The sequence below is a fragment of the Stigmatopora nigra genome, chromosome 14 (genome assembly GCF_051989575.1).
Source record: "Stigmatopora nigra isolate UIUO_SnigA chromosome 14, RoL_Snig_1.1, whole genome shotgun sequence".
Taxonomy (NCBI): domain Eukaryota; kingdom Metazoa; phylum Chordata; class Actinopteri; order Syngnathiformes; family Syngnathidae; genus Stigmatopora; species Stigmatopora nigra.
In genome coordinates, this window is record NC_135521.1 from 12,690,942 (window position 1) to 12,707,500 (window position 16,559).

General features: G+C 38.6%; 2 protein-coding genes across 3 annotated transcripts in view; one reads left to right on the top strand and one right to left on the bottom strand.

The window, feature by feature from the left end:
* Positions 1–4,880: 4,880 nt before the first annotated feature.
* Positions 4,881–9,779, top strand: pdzd11 (PDZ domain containing 11). 2 transcript variants are annotated; one of them, XM_077733097.1, is made up of 6 exons: positions 4,881–5,006; positions 5,464–5,566; positions 5,634–5,774; positions 6,087–6,185; positions 8,758–8,818; positions 8,920–9,779. In XM_077733097.1, exons 2-6 carry the CDS (start codon positions 5,474–5,476, stop codon positions 8,952–8,954), a joined length of 429 nt encoding a protein of 142 aa, XP_077589223.1. In that variant the 5' UTR covers positions 4,881–5,006; positions 5,464–5,473; the 3' UTR covers positions 8,955–9,779. The 2 variants fall into 2 exon arrangements, with proteins under 2 accessions (XP_077589223.1, XP_077589224.1); XM_077733098.1 differs by having other exon boundaries at positions 4,882–5,002.
* A 1,721-nt stretch (positions 9,780–11,500) lies between these two features.
* stard14 (START domain containing 14) overlaps positions 11,501–16,559 on the bottom strand; it is an 8,238-nt gene continuing 3,179 nt past the window's right edge. Inside the window, exons 5-6 of the mRNA XM_077733091.1 lie at positions 16,069–16,121; positions 11,501–12,789 (exon numbers count right to left, since the gene is read on the bottom strand). Coding sequence (XP_077589217.1) covers positions 12,580–12,789; positions 16,069–16,121 — 263 coding nt within the window. The 3' untranslated portion in view covers positions 11,501–12,579. The remainder of the gene's footprint in view (positions 12,790–16,068; positions 16,122–16,559) is intronic.

Below are 16,559 nucleotides of genomic sequence, written 5' to 3' on the forward strand. Positions count from 1 at the left end.
AGAAACTTCTGCAGACAGTGACTGAGGTAAGGAATATGCAGTCACTCTTCCAAGCTTATCCGCACAGTTACTCCGTAGTCTGGAGTTGAAGAATCAACAGTAGCAGAGTAGAACCCCTCGACCCCGTTTCCTGCCTGGTAAGCGACGACAGCTCTTCCATTTTATCCCATAATGCAGGGGTGGCCAACCAGTCAGAGACCAAGAGCCACATTTTTTACTGTGTTACCGCAAAGAGCCACATTTTTTACTGCGTTACCGCAAAGAGCCACATCACACACATACCTTTGCTCAGCCAGATTTATTGTAAATGTCACACACCAGCATAGTAATGACATAAATTGACTCCTACAGTACTAACAGCACAGGCCAGTCATTATCAACAATGAACATTGTGTGCACTGTCTCACACAGACAAACTCTCAGTTCAACCAAGTCCACAAACAGAAATATAATAATTTACAATAGTGTTTTTCTTTTACTATGCATGTTACTTAGTGGGACTTCTGACATAAAATCAGAGCCAATTTTTGCGCAACATTCGCTCCTTGTGAGCTGTCATTTATTATGAATGGCTTTTAACTAGCGCGCCCACCACGTGGGTGTACACCTCGCTCTCCTATTCGCTGCTCCCGGCTGAGCACTCTCGCCATTGGTCTGCCTCGCAGTGGGTGGGGCTTTTTCAGCCGACGCTCAATCTTTGGGATACTTTTTGTGTGCGCGACGCAGTTCATTGTCGCTTCTGGTTCACGGGAGCTCTCCCACTCTGTTAAAAACGTTTACTCAAATGACCTTCCTCCTACAGGGAAACTTTGAGGTATTTTCATCCCAAGCACATGCGCATTGGACGAAAATACCGTATTGAACTCAAGCGAAGCGCACACGCAAATAAAAATAAAACACAAATACAAACTTTGATATGGACGTAAGAGCCGCATGAAACCGGGCAAAGAGCCGCATGCGGCTCGCGAGCCGCGGGTTGGCCACCCCTGCCATAATGGAATGGTTGATCTGAGCGTCGCTTCTTCTCCCAGCGTTTTTTTCCAGCTTCAAATTTCTAGCGGCATTGAGGGGTTGCTCCTTCCGCTGTGTATTGTTCACAGCCATTCCCATGTGGATGACAGCATAGGCATGGATAAATGGTTCCAAAAAAGAATATAATATAATATAATAATACAAATTTGGGGCAGCGCATCAGCTGAGTGGTTAGTGCGTTGGCCTCACAGTGGGGGACCTGGATTCAAATCCAGGTCGGTCTTGCTGTGTGGAGTTTGCACGTTCTCCCTGGGCCCACGTGGGTTTTATTCGGGTACTCCGGTTTCCTCCCAAATTCCGAGTATAAAGTGGTTCAGAAAATAAGATGAGATAATACTTCAGTTTCTCCAATGTTGGTCAATACAAAATGCCCCAGCCCCCAAAAATAAACTTTCTTAAATTGTCAAAAACTTAATAGAAAGTAACCCAATGGGTAAAGTAAGTCGTGACCGGACGTTTGGTCGCCGGTCATTTGGTCCCTTTTGGTCGCCGGTCAAATGTACTCAGATATTAAACAGTACTTAGATATTGGATTGGATTGGATACATTTATTCATTAAACTCTCTCTTAGATATTAAACTCTCTCTCATGAATATAATTTTGAGAGCTGGTTTCAACAGTAAACTCTCTGTCACCATTTGACCGGCGACCAAAAGACCAGCGACCAAACATCCGAGCACCCCGTAAATGACCTGAGGAAGCTTTAAAATCACCAGAAAGAAGAAAAAAGTCAACAGAAAATAATCCGTAAGTGCTAACAAACCAACAGGAAGTTGGTCAAAATTGCCTCAAAATCAAAAGGAAGCAACCCAAAAGGTTAAGGATAGAATGCCACAAATCATCAGAAAGTGACCCAAGACCAACAGAGTGACCCGAAATCAACATAAAATGACTTGGAACTGCACAAAAATCAACATGAAGGACCCGTACTTTGCAAGAAGGGACCTGGAAATGTCCAAAAATAAACATCAAAAGTCCCAACATAAACATAATTCGACGGGAAGTGACACGTAATTTGCAAGAAGGGACCTTAATCATCATAAAATGTCCTGGAAATGATCCAAAATCAATAGGAGATCATCTGTAATTTGCAATTAAGGACCTGGAAGAATGATCAGAAAGAGTCCGAAAATCAACATATAAAGTAAACCTGAAGTGCCACAAAACAATAGAAATGCTCCAAAAGTAACATGAAGTGAGCCCATAGATGCCCCAAAAGTATTAGAAAGAGACCCAAACCAAAAGAGTGACCCGAAATTAACAGAAAATTACATGAACAAAGTTATCTGAAATAAACAGAACGTTTCCTGAAATAAACAGAACGTTTCCTGAAATAAACAGAAAGTTACCTGAGATAAACAGAAAGCTACCTGGAATAAACAGAAAGATAGCAAAAATAAACTGAAATTTACCTGTAAATGGCAAAAAAATTAGGAGGAAGTGACACAAAATCATCAGAACGTGTACTCAAATCAACAGAAAGTGATCCAAAAAGTATTAGAATGTTTACTAGAAAAGCTTCAAAATCAAAAGGAAGTGACCCTTAAATTACAAGAAGAGACCCGGGAAAAGCACAAAAATGATCAGAAAGAGTCCCAAAATCAACATAAACTGACCGTTAAGTGCCCTAAAATACTAAACAAATTCCAGAAATAACAAGAAGTGACCCACAATAGGTAGAAAGTGACACATGAATGACCCAAGTCTACTCAAATAGCCCCAAATGCACTCAGAACTGTCTATAAATGTGAACTAAATGCGCTAAGATTGACTGAAATACTCCCTAATAGTAATATGAGTACTCGTAGATCTACTCGTCTACATTTTTTCATTACCTCAGCAGACATTTCTGCAACATTGTTACCCATACCACCCCTCTGGCAAACGTTAAAGGTCTTACAAAGCACGGACAAATAGACTTAGGGGCAGTTTTTTTCCGCCACAGCCATCAGGACTCTGAACTTGCATTAGCACGACACACAATCCCTTCTGTGCAATAACTTCGGGGTGTGCCATTACAATGTGCAATATCTTAGATTTTGCTTTTACTGGGAAAACACACTTTGTGGAGTAGCCCCACCAATTTTGTTATACGCAGCTGTGTATGATGACAATAAACGCTTTTGACTTTGACTTTTCTCATTGATTAGCCACAGTGTCAGTGATTTTTATACTTTCAAAGTGGTGAAATACCTAAAGAATGTATACAAATTTCATATAAATATCTTTGCTTTTAAATTCTGAGTATAACGCTCAAGGAATAATATTGTAAAATATGATTTGCTTATGGCTCTCCCTATCAAAAAGGTTTCTGACGCCTTCCCTACACCATCAAATGGCAAATGTATTTTTTAGAAATAAAACATACACATGAATAATCTTAAATAAAATTAAGTAATGAAAAAAAATACATTGAATTGCTATTAATTCATATAAGTCAGGGGTCGGGAACCTTTTTGACGAAGTAAGCCATAAGCAATTCATACTTTCAAACATTATTCCTTGAGAGCCATACTCAGAATGTAAAGGTAAAAATACTTAAAAATGTGAGCATTTCTTATTAATTTCACCACTTTGAAGGTAAAAAAAAGTCGGAAATCTTTTGAGAACATTATTTCACTGTTGCTAATCAATGAATATCAATGAGATGATGCATGGAGAAGAGTCTAATGAAGAAAAATTATGATTTAAAAGGCGTTAGAGATAGTTTCGGCGCCACAGTGCCGGCGTGACGCTCCCATTGGTGCATCCGGGACTTAGTTCTCACACCAGCGGTTCCCATATTTTACCATGCAGGTTCGCGAAGAGCCATATACTCCCATCAAAAGAGCCACATATGGCCCGGGGCCATAGCTTCCCTACCCCTGATATAAGTGAATCGTGAATGCAAAAAAATTATAATAAACAAGTGACGAGCACTACGGCTGATTGCCTTTCTCCTGAAGAAGATTAACTGATTGATTAAACAAATGATGAAATAAATGGTGGAAGAACAGCTGTGTCAACAGTCTCACCGTAATGACAATACTAGGAAATGTATTTGCATGTGATTGAATGTTATTAATACACAGAATAAAGTAAGGAAATCCACTGAATCAATACAGCCACTGACTGAATTTACAATAGAGGAGCTTTGAGTGAGCACAATGGTGTTTTAGTTTTTCGAGAACAGCGGGAGCCAGGCGAAACTTTGAAAACAAGCTCGACATGATTTGGGACAGGAAATAGATGAGATTTATTCAGGTGTTTACCTTTTCATGAGATAGAGATCTGAACTCGCTTGTTTGGGTTCATTTTGGAATTCTATTGTCCAAAAAAATTGGAGTTGCATCATTAAACTCCTTTTGGAAATGTACTTGATTTCCATTTTAGTTTTAGAGAGTTTTTGGTAATATTTTTTTTGTACAGATTCATTGCTATTAATTTGAATGATTCATTTGAACTTGGGTGGCTCTCTGCTTTTATATATAGATTCATTGCTATTAATTTGAATGATTCATTTGAACTTGGGTGGCTCTCTGCTTTTATATATATATATATATATATATATATATATATATATATATATATATATATATATATATATATATATATATATATATATATATATATATATATATATATATATATATATATATATATATATATATATATATATATATATATATATATATATATATATATATATATATATATATATATATATATATATATATATATATATATATATATATATATATATATATATATATATATATATATATATATATATATATATATATACACAGAGAAAAACAATCAGAAAAAAATATTAAGTACAAAAAAGGAGGAATGTATCAAGTGCGGCTGAAGTTGATGCAGTACTCCCTTCAACCGAAGGACGGCGATAGAAAGAATGATATTCGCATATACAGTAAGGAAAGCAAAAGGAACAAGTGACCGTTCCGTTGTCGCTTCAGAAAGGCCTTCGGTGAGTATGTATATACTAAATTACGATACTTTTAGCGCTTTTGCTAATGCTAAACGATTGGAATATGCGTCTTTTAAAGATCTACATGCGTACAGGCGTTATACCTTGATAAAGACGTGTCTTTTCCTGTTCCTTCCCACCGGCGACTAGCCGCCAAGCTAATTTTAGCAAGAGTTGTCATCTTGTTTACAAATGAACTGAGAAAGATATTTATTTTCCTTCGTGTCACACTCTAACCAAAAGGCTATAAAACGACAGGTTTTAGGGTGAGGCTTATTTAACCTCGCCGACGTTGCGAAGTGAAAGTCTGATTTGTGTATTTTCATCATCTATATAACTAGTTTAATGCAAATATGTCGCGTGGGCCTATTAATTCCAAATTAAATATTTTGCTAACAAAAGAGGGGAGGGAAATATTGTATTGTTGGTGACATTTATTGTATTCTCACGTTTTCTCATAGTTCAGTTACAATGGATCAGAAGATTCCTTATGACGACTACCAGCTCCCAGTTGTCTTCCTGCCCTCTTACGAGAACCCACCAGCATGGATTCCTCCTCAAGAGGCAAGCCATTGTGTTTTGACAATAAATCACACCATCTGGTGTCATATTTGGTGTTGAACCGTTTTAGCGGATTCGCCACCCTGACTACAACAACGAGTTGACCCAGTTCTTGCCTCGCACGGTGGTCTTAAAGAAACCCCCTGGAGCTCAACTGGGCTTCAACATCCGTGGCGGCAAAGCCTCGCAACTGGGAATCTTCATATCTAAGGTGGACGGCCGTAAGCACGTGTTACTTAGAGCACTCTGACATTAACCCTTTGTACGGCATAATTTGATTCGGGGCTCCCTAAACTATTACAGAAAGGGCTGCATTGGGTGCAGGTTTTCGTTACATCCTAAAAGGGGAAACCTTTCCACCAATCTGGTATCTTAGAAGTGCAATCAATGGATTGCTGTCAGGTGCTTCTTGTTTCATATTTGCAAGACACTGAGGCCGTGAATTGGACATCCATTCTTGTCAATGAGAGGGAGAGAGTTAAATTAATATATGCACAGCAGTATTTTCAATTTGTGTTTGCAGGTGGTTCCGAACTCTGACGCCCAGCGAGCAGGACTCCAGGAAGGAGACCAAGTTCTTTCCGTTAACGAGGTGGACTTCCAAGACATAGAACATTCCAGAGTAAGTCGCATATGTTTGCTGTTTCGAATACGTCGTCATGGAGCTAAATCAAAGCCAGAAGTATTGAATGCAATAATAATTATTCTTACTCTTGATATTTATGGAAACATAAAATTCACGAAAATAATATTTTCACTTTTGGAGTGTAGTTGTTCATTCATTCATTATCTTAACCACTTTATCCTCACAAATGTTTCGGGGTGCTGGAACCTATCCCAGCTGACTTCAGGCACAAGGCAAGGGAGATCATCAATTGGTGGCCAGCCAATCGCAAGGCACAAGTAAACGGATAAACATTCATGCTCCCACTCATACCTATGTAATGAAGTACCTGCAGAAAACCCACGCAGGCCCGAGAAGAACATGCAAAACCCCTATGGGTGGATTAACCTGGATTTGTGCCCAGGACCCTAGAACTGTGAGGCCATCATGCTAAACCTGTTCAATTTCAATGTATCGTTTTTCGGTTTGAAATGTTTTTCTTTTTTTGGTTTCAAACCTTATTTGACCTTTATTGAAAGAAACAGTCTGTCTGAAATGCAGAGCTCCCAACCTCCGTCGACCCCATTTCAGAAGTAACCTTGTTCCATTACCAGAATTTTAGGTTTGCATCAGGAGTGAATGAGATTTGCGCAGAATAAAACTATCAAAAAAAAAAAAAAAAACTTGAAACTATTGAAAAAAATACGACAATGAAAATAAGTCAATCTTTGTGGTTGGGTCCTTCTACGTGCATTTTACAGTCACTAATTCTACCATGTGCCACGCTGAAGTCGCACTTGCATGTTTTGCAATGTGCACATATCAGTCCTTATGGAGATGGCTTCAACATGGGACATTTAATTGAATACGAAAAAAAAACTTCTGCGAGTGTCTGGGTTTCTTCTTATAAATTTTGTCAGGTTTAGAACCATATACATTCAATAACTTCGGATCAGAGGTAGCACACGCAGAGTCGGCTTGATGAGATTTTCAAAGACTTCAGCTGAGGGAGGGGTCGGGATAGCCAGCTCTGGGAAATGAGTCCATCCCCCAGCGTGACCAGTTCGAATCCCTACATACCTCCAACAGTTGAGCTGGTTTTATTAACAAACGGTCATGTGACCTAGGTACAAACTTGAGGCGGGAAGAAGTAGACAAAGAAATTGGAGTGTCGTGATAGATGACCTAAAATTTGTCATAATAGAACTTTTCCACTAGGCTCTGCAAAATTCTATCCTAGTGACTATAATACATTCTATACTCCACAAGTTTCATCCAAATTACCATCGATTTCCCGTTTGTTCCTTTTGAACAGGGGTGGCCAAGTCTGATCATCGAGAGCCCCTATCTGTCCGGTCTGTTTTCCATATCTCCTTCCACAAACGCACCTGAATCAAATAATCTGGATCAGTATCAATCTTCTAGACAGCTTGCTGATAAATTGATAAGTTTTGATTCAGGTGTGATAGAGGAGGGAGATATGGAAAACAGACTGGAATAGGGCTCTCGGCGGCCGGAAAAAAAGCTGCCCCTGCTTTAGGACAACCCCGGAAATGATAGGATTTGTTTCAAAACCGACTGCTGGTTTAGTCATCCTTAATAATACAAACTTCCCTTATGAAAAAAACAAAATTGTTAATTCCTATGCAATCGTTTCCGAATCGATTGCCAAGCTAAATTTTGCTTACAATTTTTTAAGTTGCAATATTTTAGATTTCCGGAGTGCAAGGTGGTTGTCAGGAGTCCAGGAGTTTGCGTTTATTGTCAGGAGTAAACTCCAGAAATTCCGGAGAAGTTGGCAGCTCTGGAAATATAAAAAAAAATGCGAACGCAGTGTGAAGTAAAAGTTTAATTTCCCTCAAAACAATCACGACAATGAAGTTGAACGTGGTCCAAGTATTTTGAGAAATCTGTAAGAATCTTTAAAATTTAGCTCACAGTTTGAAACAAAGTGTCAAAGATATTGATGACAAAAGCGTATTCATACCGAAAAAGAAACACCATTCATAACTCCCCATCAACATCGTCCTTGTGCGCCAAAAACCTCTTGCCAAAGCTCTTCCTGAAAACTTCCCCTATTGCTCCTCCTGAAGATTCCATCGATGTTCAAATCTTACCAAAAAAAGACTTGGGCTAAAGTTTTTTTAATTTTTATTTAAATTTAGCAGAGATTAACTATTTTTGCTTTGAGTACATTACTTACAAGTATTCACATTTTCTAAATATATAGGTTATATTTCGACATAACTAACATTTAGGAAATGCCCTTCTTGGTAATTGTGTACTTCTATTTTATAGAGGTGCGAAAATAAAAAAAAAAAGAAAATAGGGTAAAGCGGTGATCCTACTTTCCGGTTTTCCGATTATTGTGGCCATATGTCTGGCCGACATTGTCCATGAAATTCAAAGGATTACTGCATTGAGAAACAGAAAAAATAAGTTCTGAAAGTGAAAATATTTTTTCAAATTTATGTTTAATAAAAATCAAGAACAAACCTTATAATTTAGGTTTCAAACATTAGTTTTTCCATTGATTACTTTTATTTCCTTGATTCAGCTCCATACATCTTGAATATTTATTCTTCTTCAGGCCGTGGAAATCCTCAAGACTGCCCGTGAAATCCTGATGAGGGTCCGCTTCTTCCCTTACAGTAGGTTTTTCAAAACGATACAAAAAACCCCCAACAAAAACAGTTGTCAATATCACATGTATAAACTAATAAAAATACATCCATAACGATGTTCTGTTCAGATTACCAGAGGCAGAAGGAGAGGACCGTTCACTAGTTGGCAGCAGAGAGACGGCGATAAACATCCAATTCCAGGTCGAGTGGATCGCACATTTTATTCCTGTCAATGTTCTTGCCGTCTCAAATTTATCTGTAGCAATACTTATCTTTTAAGTTTGTATTTTTAAACTAATATATGAGGAAATGTCTAATACTTAATGGAGAGATAAGTCTGGAGGAATGTAAATATGAAAGTAAATCGCACAGATTTGAAGACGGCAGGACCTTTCTGTGAAAGAACTTAATATACCAAGTGCGTTGTGCCTAATGCAGTTTTGAAGTATTTTAAATTGGCACTAGCCGATATTAGATTCTGATGATATGCTCGATAATATTGTGATATCAAAAGCATTGCTTTAAATGTATGATCTAAATTCAGGATTTTTTTTTTCCTGGTAAAACATGAGCAATATACAACATCCTTGATATAGTACAAAAATATAGTGCTAATATAGTAACAAGTATGGTATGTTGAAATTCATGAAATTATAATAGAAGACAATTAGCACTACAAAATCTCTACGACTGTTATTGACTGTTGGACGTCCAAATCATGTAAATTGCTATGAAAGTCTAGCGCTGTCAATGACAGCCGATCAGATAAAATGAACAGATTTTTTTTTTTAACATCAATTTAAATCGGCCAATGTCTAGTTGTAAATTACTACCATTTTTGCCAATATTTATGAATGATCATGTGTAATTATTTTGTATTTAGTTATTTTAAATGGGAAAGATTGATTTGAGATACAAGTAAATTGACATATTGACCGTATTAGGCTCAAAGTTGTGGTCAAAAGTTTAAATACACTTGTGAATAACATAATGTCATGGCTCTCTTGACTTTTAATTTATTTCTACAAATGATTTTTTTTCTGATAGAGTGATTGGAACATATACTTCTTTGTCACAAAAAACATTCATGAAGTCTGATTCTTTATGATTTTATTATGGGTTAACAGAAAAAGTAATCAAATCAACAATTTTGGTGACTAAGAAAGTTGTGTCAATGAAATGAGCTTCTTACCATGGCCTCTTAACTTCTTGTGAGTGATTGCATCTAATGACTACTCTGAGGCCATTTTAATAGGGTTCATAGGATGCAAATGCCCACAAATGCTACAATGGGAAAGTCAAAGGAGCTCAGCATGAATCTGAAAAAAGCAAATCCTTGACTTGAACTAGTCAGGAAAGTCACTAGGAGCCATTTCAAAGCAGCTGCAGGTGTATGCCTATGTGAATGCATATGGGTACGCGTATGCGTATGAATATATGATTGATACCGAGTCGCACCCTTGCCTGCTTTGGGGTCCTCCATCCCCGATCGTAAGAGCACAATCCGGCCAGAATGGACCCCGCGGGCTCAGACAAAGCCCCCACCCACTAACCTGCGGAAGTCATAGACGAGCACACCCGAGCTAAACATTTTCTCTTGACTGAGGTAACGGACATAACTCAAACCCTCAGGTCCATACAAGCACAACTCATGCCCGCTGAATATTCTGTGGAGTTCCGCATTTTAGCCGCCGAAAGCACTTTTAACTGTCAAGCCCCAGACTAAACTGGTGGCTGGATGCGCCTGTCACTCTTTCACTGGTCCAACTCCTAATGACTCAAGTGATGCCTGGTGCGAGTCATTAGCCAGCAAGAAGTATTTAAGGCCACCAGGAACATGACCATGGTGCTGGATCGTCTCAAATGTTTACTGATTCTGACCACGCTCTACCCCGTTACCACGGTTAACGGACGACGCACTATGACCACGGATTAAGACTTCGCCTCCTACCGCGTACTGTCCACACGGACTCCACAGCAACCTACCTTCCTGCTACGGCTAACGACCCACCACCGCTATCCCCTCGTGTGCTTGCCTGCCTCGCGGACGATCCTAAAAAAAGATTTGAAAGAACCTGACTCGCACCCTTGCCTGCTTTGGGGTCCTCCATCCCCGATCGTAACAAAACAAATGATGAATTGTGTTTAAAAAATAATTTGGCACATTTTATTTTTTTTCTGCTGCTTCTGCCACAAGGGACCGTCACTCACCTCCATGGGTCTGGGTCTTTAACTCAGTTTTTGCTCTGTGTCTAACTTGTTTGCCATGCCTGTTCTAAGATATTTTAACAAATTGGGTCCTACTGTTGAGGTGTTTCCATACTGTTCGTGAAAGCACCTTGGAAGGGACAACAGAAATTTTATTGGGCGGATATTTTTCAAGTTTTTGATGTTGTTCACAGCAGACAGTAGCCATGTTGTTTTTGAAATCCAAATAAATGATTAAAAAATGACAAAACTGGTCACTCATTTGTCAAGTTTACAATATATTTTAATGTTGCTGCTGTCCGCACTCAGTGCCTCACAAGTTTCAGTGTAAAAATAAAAGGTGGAATGATATGTATTGTGTGAATTATGTCACACAAGTTGCACTGGAGTTGAAGTCGCACCCCCGGCCAAGCTACTAAAAAAAGCTGTGACTTACAGTGCATAAAATATGGTAGATGACAGTCACTTTTTAAATTGAAAACATATGGAGCAAAACAAAAGTCAACCTTGCTCGTTTTAATATTTTTTTCCTCCAGCTCAACATAAGAAAAATCTGTCCGCCAGCACGCTTCATTTCAGACTCTTCCTTGATCATTGTCAAATAAATACATATCAATCAGGTAACACAATTAAATCATGTAGAAAAAAAACATTTACAGTAATTTCATAGCACAAATCTACCAATATTGCATGCCAAGGAAGTGCTGTGTGATATGGAAAATATCTTATGGGCATGTGGGCTATTTTATACCCCACTGTTGATATCGCACGATACAATACATTTTAGTCAGTGAAAAGTTACGACAAATTATATTTGACCTGACACATTGAAATTGTATTTAGTAGCGCTGTAAGCTAAAACTATCCAAAGTAAACAAATTACACGTTTGCTCAAATGAAAGGATATATATATTTTTGTAGTTTAGACTTCTCAGATTGCTGTATATTATGTTAGTAACACATTAAGAATATTTTATTGGTGTTGAAAATAATTGTTTCTGTATGGGTTGCTATTTTAAATACAGGGAGTTCTAAGGTCATAACGGAGTTCTGTTCCTATGCTGGTGATCAAATCAGTCTTGATATTCCAAATCAGCCCCCATCTAGCATTTTCGGGGAATTGAAATTGTTAGTTTCCAAGGTATTTGTTATTCTTTTGACTGGAGTTGCAGCTTTTGGGGCCATGATGTGAAAAAAGAGGGTGAAAAAGGCAAAGATACTCAATCAACAGACAAGCACTAAGCTTTATAAGTGAGTAAAAACTTTGAAAACTGAACTGAATGGCAGATGAGGCTTAGGCGTCATCAAGTCTACTTCGTAGAACATCGCAGGCCAATGACTCCCTGTATGTAGATTGTAGGAACCGCTCTATTCATAATGATAAGTTGATAAAGCATTGCTAGAAAGTTTTGGCGATATAAATCGTCATATCGTACAGCACTGTAAAGAAGCTACCAAAGGTAAAACCACATCATTATCTTCAAACAACCACGTCATGCAGAAAAAAAAAATTGCAGTGCAGCAACAAAGCCCGACAGGTGAAGTACACCGTGAGGGGATTGGGAAAACGTGTAAATGCGTTATTCCTGAGATTCGGCGTTTTGTTCCTGTGCACCGCTTTCGTCCACGTTCTCCAGTGAGTCGCACCGCTGGATGGCCAGTATGGACGGGTCAATCCGGGGCAAAGAGCACTGTGCGGGGAAGAGCCAGGGCTTATACTCAGGGTGGTTTTCAACTTTAGCCTTCCAATCGTGGTACTTTTGACCTGCCATGTGCACATCCTTCAGCACCTGCATGTGGAGTAAAATAATATTACTGTGATCTTTCACCACTTTGCCGCTTCAACATTTGCGTCTTCAGTACATTGCATTTTTTATATTAAGTATAGAGAAATAAGTTCATAAAAATGTCAAAGTTCACGCTGAAACTCGGACAGTGGCAAGCGGAAGACAGAGACATGTCTTCCGCATGCCACCAAGAGAATGGCGGATGTTGGGACTGTCACTCAACTCAACACCGAGAAAAAAAATGGTGGCCAGCGTCATTTTTATCCGAAAATAGAGCTTTCTGGTCGGCAAAGGAGCCCTGTGCAACCTTACGGCGGAAGCCTTGGTGCTTATTTGAAAATAGACATTGTTCGGCGAAATAGACGGCAGAGAGCCATAGCAAGGTAGATTTTTTTTTTTTTTTATCCGAGCCCTGGGTGACATTTTGGCGGATGACGTGTTCCTTAACCGAAAATAGAGCTCGCTCAGCAGACTGCGGGGTCCTTGTGCTTGTGGAGCTGATGGTGGCATTTCCCATAAATGTTTCAAAATGAGGTTAGGGCGGACACCATCGCCCTTGCTCGAAAATAGAGCCCTTGGCGCGGCTGATATGGCTGGATGCCACAGAGGAGCTGAGAGGAAGTTGAGTTTCCATTTAAATCTGGGCAGCAGGCAGACACCATAGCTCTTATCCGAAAATAGAGCTCCCTGGAAGTAATTGACGCAAGATGGCGTGGAGGAGCGTTCTGGAAGTTAAATTTACACTAAAACAATGACGCCAATAAAGATGAAGAATATGGTCTTAGTACTTTGACAAATCGCAAGAAATTTTCAATATGGCGTGAAGTTTATTTAGGTTATAGAATATATTTAGGTGTTAATACATTGCAGTATTTTATATGCTTATAGCTGTAATATTTAATAAATACACTTATTGATAATTTTACTTGTGTAGTATTTCTGTATAGGCGCAAAAACATGAAGAATGGAAGTAATAATAAGGGTGATACTACTTCATGATCTCCATTATCTGCGATGTTCGAGCGGTTACTGTACTATGATCAGGAAGAGCAACACTACTCACTAGAATCGAATAAACAAATGAATCTGTTTGATGGTTGATCCATTGATTAGGACAGTGGTGGCCAAACTACAGCACACGGGCCAACTCTGGTCCGTTGCTCAGTTTGAGCAGGTACACAAATAAGCAATCAATAATATGCATTAATTGAGTACTCAACATAATGAGTACTCAACATAATGAGTACTCAAAATAATGAGTACTCAACATAATAAGTACTCAATATAATAAGTACTCCGCATAATAAGTACTCAACATAAGTACTCAACATAAGTACTCAACATAAGTACTCAACATAAGTACTCAACATAAGTACTCAACATAAGTACTCAACATAAGTACTCAACATAAGTACTCAACATAAGTACTCAACATAATAGGTAGTAAACATAGATAAGTAGTCAACATGTCAGGTACAAAAAAAGTGACTTAAATAGTTCATGTGGGGTTTTAGCGCAAGGACAAGATAAGAATTTAGTCTGGATTACCGTATTTACTTGCATACAAGCCGCACCCTTAAAATTGCCTAAAAATTGTTGCATTTTAAAATTTCTCGTGTATAAGCCGCAGCGTGAGTCCCCTGAGTTAATAGAGAGTACAAATGTGTTATTTGAAGGGGAAATCTTCACACGTGATATTTATTTAGATTATGTATGAACCAAAGGCACATTATTATGGTCAATATCATGAGGAAGCTAATGTGCCTGTCTTGGTTAATGCAAAATATCAAATTATTCATTTTGAAAACAGAAATGGTGAGAAGCTGATGCTTTCTAATCACAGAAATTACAATTTTCTTAAAATAGCCATTCTCACATAGCTCCCCTGTTGCTACAGGTAGCTCAGTGCTGTGTGTAGAGCTACGGCGATGGCGTCCTCAGTGGACCTGCTTGCTCTATAAGCAAACTGGTGAGGGTCAACTGAGGGAGAGAGTGTATCCCTGATGTGACAGGCAACCAACCTTTCAAAGCGCCCCACTATTTGAGAAGCACTGGTGTACCCTATCGACTGATTTGTTTTATCCTATCGTGATAACAATTTTAATATTGGACCATATACAAGGCGCACTGGATTATAAAGCGCACTGGATTATAAAGCGCCCTGTCTATTTTGGAGAAAATTTAAGACGTTTAAGTGCGCCTTATACTCGTGAAAATATGGTACATTTCGTTTTCAGCGAGAGAGAATCCGGCCTGATCTGACCCGAACCCGAAGTAATGATTGAGATTTTAGGCCCGCCTCAACCCGAACTACGAGTCGGGTTCAGGCTCAACATTTTACCTCTAATCTGAGTCAGCGATATATGTTGACTTATAAACACACTCATTAAACATCCTAACATCCACAAAAATCCACACATGCGCGTTTCCAGGCGAAGACTATTGCAACAGCAGCTCGCATGAAACTGGCCTAACGAGTTGCGCGGGCTGGACCGTCAACAGCTTTTTCTTTTGTCAGTTATTTCTTCAGCAGAACTAACTTTAGAAACAGTTTCTATGGTTACCATTGTCCATTAAAATGGTATTTTTTTAAACACCTGTACATACACAAGAATTTAGAAGAAAATACTAAGTAAAGTGCAACCGATAGCAATGACGACGCAAACAACATTTGACCAGGATGCAGTGTCCTAAAGCTGCTGTTTCTTTTTTTTATGGACGGAGCACAAGGACGAAGAACAACATTCATTGCCACGCTCATACCAATTTATAGTGATCAACCAGCCTACCATGTATGAGGGAAGAAACTAGAGTACCCAGAGAAAAGCTACACACGCACAGGGAAACCCTCGATCTCAAAAATGGGAGGAGGATGTGCTTAACCACTTGATCACCATGCGGCACCTTTTACTGACAAACTACAACTATGGTAACCCTTCATTGTTTAAATCTTCAAGACCAATATAAAGATAATTTTAATTTGATCCTGTGACCCCTCATGACTCCAAAATGTATCTCAATTGCAGTATAGGGTAGATAACACCTTTTTGCAGACATATTCCACTGCTTTGAAAATAACTCCTTCATTTCTTCATGAGCTATAATCAAAGAATATTCAATTCAGCCCTGTGACTTCATGACATATATAAACTTCGTCTTTCTTGGTCAAATATTTTTTACTGGCAGGTATGCTGTACAAAGTAGTTAATCACCAGTTTTTTACTACAAAAATGTAATGACCACATGTATGATGTGAAAAAGCTCGAAAGTGCGATGACTTACCTTCGGCGCCAGAACTTCGGAAGCTTTTCTCACAAGCCACTTTGGAAGCGAGCCTGTCAGGAAAAGGAGCCAAGTTGATATATTGCTGATAACACACTAATATAGGATTTATGTGCACATCATTATTATTTATCATACATTTGCTACATTTAGTATAATCTTTGACTGAATTTGAATGTGTTCTTGGGTTGGACAAAGAGTTGGCATCATTTCATTTCTTGGTACCAATGAAGGATGTTTATTTTTTTATCCATATTCAAAACAATACTTTTGATTTTTATTTAATATCATAATTCATTTGCTTGCAACAAAGAATATGCTTGGCCTTGGTATTCAAAAATGTATTGCTCACCCTAATTCGTTATTATTATTATCATAGTTGTTTGCAATGACGTATAAGCGCTCCTGGAAGCCCTTTTTAGTTTAAACCAGGGGTCTCAAACTTGCAGCCCGCGGGCCAACTGCTGCCCCCGAGAATTCATTATTTTTCA